This window comes from Rhea americana, unplaced genomic scaffold (genome assembly GCF_003343005.1).
Source record: "Rhea americana isolate MKP2758 unplaced genomic scaffold, rheAme1 scaffold_414, whole genome shotgun sequence".
NCBI classification, from domain to species: Eukaryota; Metazoa; Chordata; class Aves; order Rheiformes; family Rheidae; genus Rhea; species Rhea americana.
In genome coordinates this window covers 23,697-35,672 of record NW_028186551.1, presented here as the reverse complement: position 1 = coordinate 35,672, position 11,976 = coordinate 23,697, and the positions used below count along the sequence as shown (strand labels likewise).

The 11,976-nt window shown below is 40.1% G+C and overlaps 1 protein-coding gene across 1 annotated transcript in view; it reads left to right on the top strand.

Annotated features, from left to right (window-relative positions):
* The first annotated feature begins 265 nt into the window (after positions 1–265).
* Positions 266–11,976, top strand: part of ZC4H2 (zinc finger C4H2-type containing) — a 16,375-nt gene continuing 4,664 nt past the window's right edge. The window contains exons 1-4 of the mRNA XM_085314906.1: positions 266–461; positions 8,775–8,946; positions 10,255–10,427; positions 11,354–11,516. Of these exons, the coding sequence (XP_085171032.1) occupies positions 409–461; positions 8,775–8,946; positions 10,255–10,427; positions 11,354–11,516 (561 nt within the window). The 5' untranslated portion in view covers positions 266–408. The remainder of the gene's footprint in view (positions 462–8,774; positions 8,947–10,254; positions 10,428–11,353; positions 11,517–11,976) is intronic.

Here is an 11,976-nt window from a genome sequence, read left to right as displayed (position 1 = left end):
AAAAAACTCTTCCTATTTATTGCATGATTTTAACTAAATGTTAAACTTCACACACACACCTGAAGGAAGTCCTCTACTCCCTCTGCACTCCTAACAACCTTTGACATAACTAACTGTGACAAATTGATTTAAAGTACAGTTGCAGGAAGAGGAGCAGGAAAGCTCTGCTCTGCCTTGTGGGTGTTGTAGTCTTTCTGCTTCCTCCCGAGCTGGGCAGCAATAGCGAGCTGGACTCTAAGTCCCATAGCTCCCACTACAGCCTAACGCACAGGCTCAGAGACCATATGCTAAGAGGGGGTGGCTACGTCGTGTCTATTGTACGTTTTTGTCCTCCCCCTCGTTCCTCCTCCCCCCCTCCCCCCAGCATTTTGTGGATTTCACGGGAGGTTTAAATTGGGAGTGAAAAGCATGGCTGACGAGCAAGAAATTATGTGCAAACTCGAGAGCATCAAGGAGATCAGGTATGTTTGCTTTGTGCTACATCAGTTATATGGAGCAGCTTTCCCTCCAGGGGAGCAGAGGAGTTGCATTCATCTGAGAGTATCTATTGTGCTACTGAAGAAAACCACTCCTGGGCTTTATTGCAGGAGCTAAAAATACATTTTTCTAAGTAGGGAGAGAGCATCGGCTGCTGGTAAGCACTGGTGAAACGTGCAGTGAGGGGCAGCGATTGTTGTGTATTTCCAGAGAACTACCCTGAAGCAATAACACAAGAGGGAAGGGTGCGTGCAGGGTGCTTTAAGGCTTTGAATTATTTCTCATTCCTAATGTTCTTTGTTGTAAATCTGTTATTTTGCCCCATTCTCTCCCATAACTCCCCTGCCAGGAGCCTTGATGGGCTGGGAAGGGAAGAGGTGGCACGGACAGCCGTGTATGGCACCGAAAGCCAAGAATGGACGTGCCTCCAAGGGTGGCACGGATACCGGAGCATGGCCAGACTGCCCAGCGGCCAGGGCAGCCGATGCCAGCAGTTCCGTGGTGCGGTGAGGCTGTGGCCTGCAGGGGAATGTGCCATCTTTGCATGTGCTGGAAGAGGTGTGTAGCTGAGCCTGTGCAACCGCCAGTGCTTGACTGTTTTCTTTTTACTTGCTCTTTCCACTGCCCAAAGACGGGAGAGGGCTAATGAGAGCAGAAAAAAACAGCAGGAGGTTCCCTACCTGCTGTTTCTGATGACTCCACTGAAGGGATGAGCAGGGCAGCGTGTACTGGGCTGGCAGGGTGTCACAGGAGTGATGGATCGCAGGCACGCTGGCACCAGGCTTCCTCTGCTGTCCCCTCCAGGCACTGCCGTAAGGCAGGCGGACGGCTGTCTCTGCTTTGCTGTACAACCAGATATACCAGGAATTTGTATACTGTCCTTCTCAGCGTATCGTAGGATGCATGGTGATGAGGCATCATGAGCAATAACACGGCATTGTGCATGCCCACATAGGGGGGACGTGCTTTGCTGAGCTTTCAATAGGACTTCTACACTCTTCACCTTATGACATTGGTAAGAGTATCAATGTCATAATGGCTAAGGCCTGAGCCATCTGTATTTAGCAGGAATTTGTGTGTTCAAAAGCCAAGACAGCTAAAAAGAAAGTGAGGGTGGTGATTGTGGAACTGGCTGGAAGGTGCAAAGCAGGCTGGCGGCAGGTACCCCCAGCGCAGTGAATGGCAGCGTTTCGAGGCACGACAGCCACAGAGGGACATGGGGCGGCAGGGACAAAGGCGCAGCCACCTGGCAGTGCGCACAGGCAACTCCCAGCAAGGAAGCTGCTGGCTGGTCCTGGCACCTCTAACAGTGCCAGAACTGCAACACTTTATCTATGGGAAGGGATAAACTAGGCAGCACTGTAAGTGTCCTCCTTCTTGCAATATGAACCTCCTTCATGAGTATGAACAAATATCAGGCCAATATGTGTGCCTGGCATCCTAAAACTGTCCATAGAAAGAGACGAGACAACACACATTGTGCAGAGTAAGAACAGTGCTTTTCTACTCAACTGTCAGGAAGGTTCTATCTTAAAATACAGTTCTAAATATGGCCAGTTACAATCTGATATGCAATTATTATAACATTGATTTTAAATATCTGATTAAACTATCTTTTCAACAATAGCAGCATCCTGTATTTGGAAATGTTTGGTACATTCAGCTTCTGATAATACATTCAAAGGTGACATTTAAATTGTAATTGATATATTTTTTATATTATTTGTGATAAAAGGTACAGCAAAGGTAAAGTTATTAGCTTTATTACACAATGAAGTTCCAAGAAAGTTGTTTCAATATTTGTAAAATATAAAAAGCTATGTCAAAAAGCCAATCCTGCTTGCCACAACTGTCAATTTTGAGCCTCATTTAATAAAACGTGACCAAATAAGCTACTGACTTTCCACCTCCTATTTTTTAAAAGGTGTTTGCAGTCTATGTAAAACTTCCTTCAAAATAAACACTAAAACTTCTTATGTTTATAGCGCAAGCATATCTTTGACAGATTTGCAGACTATATTAATATGCATTCTGTATATTATTCTATAAACAAAGGAGAAAAAAACCCTTCAGATTCAAATAAAACAATTTTTTTTAAGCTGGTATCTATCATTTTTTAAAAACATTTCAACTGGATTTTTGCAGGGATTTTTGGAATCTGATTCTGCAGACCTTTAGAGCTATATATATATGTGTGTGTATATATATGTATATAGATATAAAAATATACATATAATTCATAGTCAGTATTTGTCATCACCACAGGGTAGCAGTTAAACTTCAATTACTGCAGTCAGTAAACATATGTATAAGCCTCCAATGCAAAGATACATGCACATGCTTAATTATATGCACCGAGTAGCTCAACCGAATTAACCACAGCCATAAAATTAAGCAGCTATGTAAAGACTGGACCTCAGCATTCCACCTGGGAGCAGCTAAAAGAGAATGAGAGTGAACTTACTCATGACAGATGCTAGTTTCACTGCTTAATGTCCTCTTGGGACACACTTAGTGACTACTGTAGTCAATGTGATGTAAGAACTTAAATAGAAAATACTATGAGGGCAGAGTTCATTAGGTAGCCTAGTTTTATTTTAAAACATTACTGCACATTGCCTAATACTAATAGAAAGAATTTTAATTTGTGTGCATTTTTTCTTTTCTAATATCAAAAGCAAATTGTTTGGATTGAAACACTCCCCTGCAACTCATTTGCTGTAGCAATTTGGCAGAGCAGGGCAGCCAGTGACTAGTAACAGGGAGGAGACCGATCTATTTCCATTGTCTTAGGTGAACACATGCCATAACTGGAGAAAAGGGAAGGGGGGGGGTGTGGAAATTAAGGACAAATATTCTCAGTCACAGTAGTCGAAGCTTCCATTACTAAATAAATGTTTTAAGCAAATGGGAACAATAAGACAATAATAACAGGAGCTGGGAGTTGGATTTTTTTTTTTTTTTTTTTTTTTTTTGTGGGATATTGCAGTATTTTAAATGGAAGATATGATCTATTTTATTGGTATAAATCTAACAGTTACTTTCAGACTAGTATGCACTATTGCACAGTAAATGACAAAACATGCCAAACAAATCATCCTATACAAATCCCATCTCAAAACTCACCTCTTCTTCATCTATAAAATCAGGTAGGTACAACTCATATTTGTTTTTGCTCAAAGTCTTCCTTCTTAAAATCATACCATGAATATTTTAAAAAGTTTGGATATTTGGACCATATCCCCCACTGACTGTGATGCATGTCTTTGTCTCCTGAATCTGCTAGAGCAAGCCTCTGTATTCGTGGAGTGCGTTCTATTAAATTCAGCAGCGCTCAGCACAGATTCATAGGACACAATTACGTCTAAGGTCACGATACCTTTTATCATAAACCCTTCTGGGCAGGGATTACCTTTTGTGTTACAAAATGCTAAGTATATTTTGGATTTCACTGCAAAGCAAACGATTCGTCCTTTATTGGCTTTATTGCACATTTAGAAAGCCAAGCACTTGTGTGAATCTGTGAAAAATCTGGATATAATACTCTGAGAATAACAGAGTTTAATACAACTTGTTTTAATTTTCCTCCCCAAAATAGCAAAAAGCATTTATTTTCCAAAATATTTAAGGCCTGTTAGTTCACAGTAATTGCTTGCCTGCAAACCTCAAAATTTTCTGTAAGCTTCAGGTAAAGGTGGGGTAGTTTTCAGATTGTTTTATCTTTACTTTCAACCACTTTCCAACTAACAATGTTTGAGTCATGCAGAGAAATGGCACTGTTAATCCTGAAAGTAAAAAATAAACCAACTTTATTATTATTGCTAAATAACTTCCCAGGGTTCACCATGCTCGTTCTGAAAACTCTTAAGCAGCCATTAATCCTTCATGGAACAAATAAACTTTGTATTGGGCCATTAGCACTGAAGTCCAGTCAGTAGCTGCTTTACAGTCAAGGTAAGTATTGCCTGAGGCTGCAAAAATCAATGTGTTCAGGTAGCCATCTGTTTTAACAAAATGATCTTTGGTTTTAGTAGGAGATGGCTCTTACTAATGCATTACCTCCACTCCTAATTAGAATACTTAGGCATCTCAATGAAAGACCTAATTTTCAGGTGCCTGGCTCTCATGGCAGAAAAAAACAATCCTATATGAGATGCTTCAGGTACCTATATCATGAGTGGGAAGTGTTATCTGCATGTGTAATGAAGCCCACAACAGCCAGACTGGTCTGCTGTGAGATACCTAGGGCTGGCTGATAGGAAATGCTGAAAACAGGAGAGACTCTCCCATCATTTATGTCTCCTCAACAGAACACTGAACCAAAGAAAGGTAGGCATCTGTGCACTTTCTTAAAAAAAAAAAGGAAAAGAGACACAGGTTGTGAGGATGCCCCCGCATTCTTTTAAACCATCTCAGCTGTTGGCTGATAACAAATGTTGCCTAGAAAACAAGGGAGACAACTTAAGTTCCTACCTCTGCCTGACAGAATACACTTTCCAGTATTCCCAGGGTTCATCAGGCACCAGACTGATCATGATTCTGGATTATTCCTGGCAAGTCTGTCATTGCGCAGAAAACATTTGGTTTTATAAACTTGGCCACTGAAAGAACAAAGGAGAGAGGAAACAAAAGGAACTTCATCTTGGAGTTTAGGACACTCAGTTGCAGGAAACAGACCTGTGTTCTGGCCTCTGTTTAGAGGATCTCAAAATTACAGAGATTATTTAATCTATTTTAGGTCTCATATTCTTACCTAATGACTGTTCCATGTAAAGCATGCTACAGAAAGTAAGGCTACTATGCTGTTCTTAATACCAGCTGCAGTTGCATACCCATATCATCCCTGACATTAAATATATATGTTCTAAGAAGACTTATTGCACTGAATTTTCCCAGAAAGTTAGGTGGAGGTTTGGCAAACTTCAATCCTGATGGGGCTTTATTGTGAACTAGGCCCTCAGTAGCTCATTTTGGTCAATTTTTATTAGATCTAATTCTATACAGTTGTACAAATCCAGACTCCCCAGGAACTGTGGAGATAATTCTCAAGTTGTCTATGGAGAATGAGCACCTCCAGTGCCAAGTAGTGCTTTAAGATTGCAATGTTGGACCTATATACCTGAATTCTACGTACACTGAGGTCCATTCTACACTTCATTCACAGAAACTTTTACTGTCTGACTTATTACTCCTTCAGCCATTTCTAATACATGGTGAGATATGGACTTCTCAGAACTGAAAGGACTGGGTAAAAATTTGATTTTAAAATCAATGTATATTCATAGGTATATAATTCATATCTTCTATAATAATATTACATGAAAAATGTGAACTCTATGATGAATTGTAGTACAAACATAATAACCATACTCACCAAGTGATTTTTATCAAATTTGGGTTTAAATATGTGTCCTCTGTAATATATGTAAATGTTTCTGAGTGACCTCTGACAAGACCTTTTTTGTCATTAACTTTTTTGGTTAATATCTTTAAAGGGTCTGGTGTTTCTGTTCTTCACAGCCCATTACATGGGCTGCAATCACTGACAATAGTAATCTAGATCTGTTAAGACTTATTCATACAGAGGAAAGAGCTTTACTGTTAAGAGGGAGGGTGACGGAGTGTGAGTCTCAGCAAAATGAAGACAAGAATAAAATCTATACAGACACTTACCACACAGTTTAAAGAAGGGCCCTCAGGCTAGCTCTAGAATTTCTTTTGGAATCTCGATTGGAGTAAGTCAGAGAACACAAGAACTTTAAGTCATTTTCCTGAAGTAGTTTCAAATCAAGAATAATATAGAAGACCTGAGATGATGCTATATGATCACTGTCAACATGGTATTTCACCATGAGTCAGATAGGACAGAGGGAGGATTTCCACTCGTACATTTGATGCAGCCATGCAGATAAGAACAGTCTTCTAACTCTGCAGTTTGATACAGGAACAGTAAGAAAGTGTATCCTTATATGCATACATTGTATATTCTCCTATGCTTACACAGAGTGACACTTGATGAAGACCATTCATTCCTGAGTGCTGTAGGAAAAGTAACAGAAAGAACCCTTGGGGACTTGTGATGGAAAATCAGTAAAGGGAACAAATGCCCCACAGAAGTCTGGGAATCCCTTTTCKTAGAGACAGGTATAGCCCAGCTTCCTGCAGGATGTTCAGTGCCTTCAGCTTCCATTAAAAGCAACAGCCCTGCTGCTGTTCTTAGTTCAGTGGGAGCGAGTCGGGGCCTAGTGGAAAGGGGAGTCACACACCATCTTCTAGAGGTAGGTGTTTAATTGCTAAAATTTCACTGCTTTGCATTGCTGATAGGCAGCCACCTATTATCTACAGAGTACATGTTATAATCAGCTTTGCTGCTTACAGTGAACTTACATCAACCTTACCCCCCCTTTGCACCGGGACAGGAATAGGACATTTAAATACAAAAACAGACCTCTTCTTTCCCTGCCCCTCTTATATCATGCCTGTAGGAAGTCTACTATGTTATTAAATAGCACGTTTGCAGCCACATCTGGCTCTGCTTGTAGTARGTGTTATGTCACTAAAACGGAGTGCTACATTCTCGTTTTATTCAACACAAAGTGATTCAAGGAGTCCTGGAGCTCTTTACTATATATCTGAAATGCAACATTACAGCCTCTTCTTAAAAACACAAAAGTGCTATTGACACGTAGGTTACAGTGTATCATATTCTTAACTTCCAGTACAGGAGGAATAACCAAGGTCTCTTGAGTTAACCAAATCACAGGAACAAACTGAGAACAAGAACAGCTTGTTTGTTGTATTCAACAGTTTGGACAAGTGTTAAAACACAACAGTAGTAAACTGCCCTCCTGCTTAAAACTGTCTCTGATGACTGAAACTCACACTCTCTGACTGGGTTTTTAAACACTTTTGCTATGGAATTATGGATTGCCACAAATGAAAAAGAACAAACGAAACCGGAATGCAGGATGTAGGCAGAAATATTTATACATATTTGAATGGTACTAGATCTTAGCAAAGAACAAAGAATGCACAGTTACCTGTGGGTGGGATGCTGATGGCCAATGTCATATAAGTTTTTACTACTCTAATTAGTCATTGCTCTGGAATTTTCTTCATTTCAAGTTATTATTTTACCAATTCGGATTATTGTTCACATAGTTGCAGTCAGCATACCCAATACTATGACCACTTGCATTTCACACCTCATTTCTCAGAACCTTGTTAAWAAATAAATAAATAAATAAATCTGGATTTCTCCTTTTTGGAATTAATGCAGAGAAAGACCTGGGAGTGCTGGTGGATGACAGATTGACCATGAGCCAGCAATGTGCTCTTGTGGCCAAGAAAGCCAATGATCTCCTGGGGTGCATTAGAAAGAGTGTTGCCAGCAGGTCGAGGGAGGTGATCCTGCCMCYCTMCTCAGCCCTGGGGAGGCCTCATCTCGAGTACTGYGTCCAGTTCTGGGCTCCCCAGTACAAGAGGGACATGGAGCTACTGGAGAGAGTCCAGCACAGGGCTATGAAGATGATCAGAGGGCTGGAGCACCTGCCCTATGAGGAACGGCTGCGAGAGCTGGGCCTCTTCAGCCTGGGGAAGAGAAGACTGAGGGGGGATCYTRTCAATGTGTACAAGTACCTGAAGGCAGGGTGTCAAGGGGACGGGGCCAAACGCTTTTCATTTGCCCCATGTGACAGGACAAGAGGCACTGGGCAGAAGTTGAAGCACAGGAAGTTCYGCCTGAACGTGAGGGGGAATTTCTTCCCTGTGAGAGTGACAGAGCACTGGACCAGGTTGCCCAGAGAGGCTGAAGATCTCCAGAGAAGGAGACTCCACAAGGCCCGCCTGGATGCAACCCTGTCTAACATGCTCCAGGCGACCCTGCTGAGTGGGGAGGTTGGACTAGATGATCTCCAGAGGTCCCTTCCAACCTTACTGATTCTATGATTCTAAATAGGCAAAATCTCAATTAATCAATGCAGTAAAACTCTATTGGTACAATTAAATGAATCTAAAGTAACTTAAAATTTTTTGAATTATGTGTAAATTTGATAATTCAGAGAAGTATAGTAAAATCTAATAGCATAGAATAGCATAGAAGTGCAAGGAAAGAGCTAGAATTAGAACACGTTTCTCTCATTACACCTCATCCTTTCTCAGCCATACTTAATTTCACCCTTGTCTATTAATGCCACCCCTTAGTTTCATCTATTCACATATAAAGCGACATCTGGCAAAAAGATTTTGCAGTGACTTACTGTTGTCCCTCTGTATTTGTAATTACCACTGGGATACAGGAATAAGACTTTGCAGATGGAAAAAATAAAGGCACGACTGAAAGCAGAATTTGAAGCCCTGGAGTCTGAGGAGAGGCATCTGAAAGAATACAAACAGGAAATGGACCTGCTGCTGCAAGAGAAGATGGCCCATGTGGAGGAGCTGCGGCTGATCCACGCTGATATTAATGTGGTATGCAACAGTCCAGCTGTGGACAGTCTGACTGAAATACAACTGTATATGAATCATCCCACAGGTTGTGGAATTGTGTACATCACTGAACTATCAGTGATTCAATAATCTGGACTTTACAATGTCATCCTAGCATCCTGCAAATAGTGCCAAGTAAATTTACTTGAGGATCATTACTTTTTCCTGTCTGTGTTGTGCAGGATATTTTGCAATGTTGGCATAGTAAGGATTGGCACGAAGGGGGTAAATAACCAAGCTTATTGTTGCTACAACTTTACCATTAGCTACAGTAACATCACTCTGGCAGTCTCATAAAAAGTGGTTCTTCCTGTTAGTCTTTTTGCATTTAACACCTGGAAGCAGAGCAAGGTTGGAGTTTTTTGGAAGGAAAGGGCTTTAGGGAAAATACATTATGTTTGTAAAATTCTTAGCAACAGCCAACCTTGATCATGGAGTGGAACCACAAGCCATTACCACAGCACAGTAACAAGCACCAGCCTGAAAGGAATCTACACAAATAAGAGAAACATAGTTTTAAAAACAAGAAAGATAAACTAATCAGTGGGGCTAAATGGGGAATGTGTTTTAAAACCCACTATTTTTACTTCACGTTAGGGCACTTGTATGTCCGTACAGTGGTTTCTAACTTGGAATGTATCTGTGTTTTGCACCAGAGGAGAAAAGCTCCCACATCATAAGTAGGTACAAGCTACGTACGGGATGTGCAGACTGCATTTATTTATCAGTTGAATTTTGTGTCCCCTCCACCCCTCACCCAGCTGCATAACCTCTGTCTCAATCTCTGTTTTATCCTCCCCTCTTTTTTTTTTTTTTCCTATCAGATTATCTTTCTCTCTGCTGCTTTTCCCATTTAATGTGCTAAGGAAAGCAGGAACCTTTTATTAGCTTGTAGTCAACTTCTAACCAACAGTGTTTTTTTGGAGATGAAGAAATGAGTTTATGTCACCCTAGCACAGATTTACTTTCTATTTTTAATGCCCCTTGAAAGTTTTTCATAGCTCTTCACTTGCTGAGACAGGTACAGCCTGTCTGCCTACTCTTTCTGTTGTTTAGAAGGTACAGGTTTAATATATCTTTTTAATGAAAATGTCTCCTGTATATTATTTGAAGTTGCTCCTTCCTTGCCCAGTTTTCACCCTCCCAGTGTATTACTTCCTGTTTGACTATTGCATTGTCTCCAATCTCCTCCAATTTGAATGTGAAAATCTCTAATACACAACCTTCTGGCGAATCAGAGAACTATTAGAGGAACAGTCCTTTAAAACCATTTCCACCCTTCTGTTTCAGATGGAGAATACTATCAAGCAGTCAGAGAATGACCTCAACAAGTTATTGGAATCTACTCGTCGCCTGCATGAGGAGTACAAACCCCTGAAGGAGCACGTAGATGCTTTACGGATGACTTTGGGGTTGCAGAGGCTGCCAGATCTTTGCGAGGAAGAGGAGAAACTGTCCCTTGAGTAAGTCTCCAAAGCAAACCTTATCTGTCCTTATACCTTCTCATGATTCTACTGGTTATTTCATCATTTTATTTCTGCTGACAGGTGGAAGAAAGGTAAGATAAGCATGAAAAGCAAAAGTTAAGAAAAAGGGGATATGGCAGCACATCTATTTGTCAATATTCGGTTTGAATTTGTTGGAAGTTAAATTCAGATTATTCTAAGCTGCAAACTCCAAATCTTTGTGCTGCATACACATGGTAGTACCATTTAGCACTGTTTAGCCATATACCTCTGACTGAAAGCAGGTGACAAGTTACCCTGGATGTTTAGCAGATTTGTATTATGTCTTAAGTTTCATTTTAGGGTAGGATAGTAGAATTAGCTATTAGTGAAAGAACAGTGTCCTTGGTTTAACAGATCTGTTTTAAATGCAAGTGATGTTAGAAACCTACATTTCTCTTAATGTCCAACACATTTGCCATCATTTTAACTGATACACTATTTTAAATTTCTTCTGAATTTCTGACAAAATTCTGTTTTCCATCCTAAGCAGCTTGGTACTACAAGGAATGTATTGATCTGGTTCATTAAAAAGTTAATAATTTTTAATAAAATAAAATGTAAAAATTAAGAGTTTTATAGAAAGCTGTTAAAGATTACATGAATATATTATGTATTTTCCAGGCTATGAGATTTGTATTTAGTTGTAAATCAAAATGGCTTAGAAGTCAACAAGCATTGACATTCTTCTGGAATCTGTCTGAAGTGTGCAAATGCAGGAGAAAATACTAGCCATTTTATTTAAAAACCAGTCCAAAACTCTAAGTGTAGGTCATTTGACTCTAGTGCGGAACATGATTTATTATTTTTTAATGCAAAATCTCTCTTATAAGCTAACAGAATAGTCAAAAAATGTTTTGTTTTGTTTTGTTTTGTTTTCCTAGTTACTTTGAAAAGCAGAAAGCAGAATGGCAGACAGAACCACAGGAGCCTCCTATCCCAGAGTCTCTGGCTGCAGCTGCAGCTGCTGCCCAACAGCTGCAAGTGGCTAGGAAACAAGATACCAGACAGACAGCAACTTTTAGACAACAACCACCTCCAATGAAGGTCAGGTGATGGAACGTGCTGGCTCTTCTCTTGTGTCACTAGAATATACTATGTTTATAAAGTTGCTTAGTATTTACAAAAAGAAAAAATGATAGGTCTTGATTTTGATTTTCCTGAAAATCAAAAGAGCAACGAACTTTCAAACTTGGCTAAAAATTTGGAAGGCGGATCAAGTTATAGGATGTGTATGAATTACTAAAAAAGACATTAATTTATGAGGATTTACCATCTTAATACTGTATTATTTTCAGCAGTCAGAGGACTAACTTAATTAAGTATAAGGCTCAAATGAACTGCGTTACTGGTCTTCCTAGGATCTATGGTCAAATCAAGAGCAACGCCAATAAACTTAAACCAGTAGCACCAGTAATCAAGGGTTGAGGATAAGGTTCTGTTTCTTATTTGACACCCTTATGACTTAACAAATCCCAATCAGCAGAGATGCAGTCAGTTTTTGGCC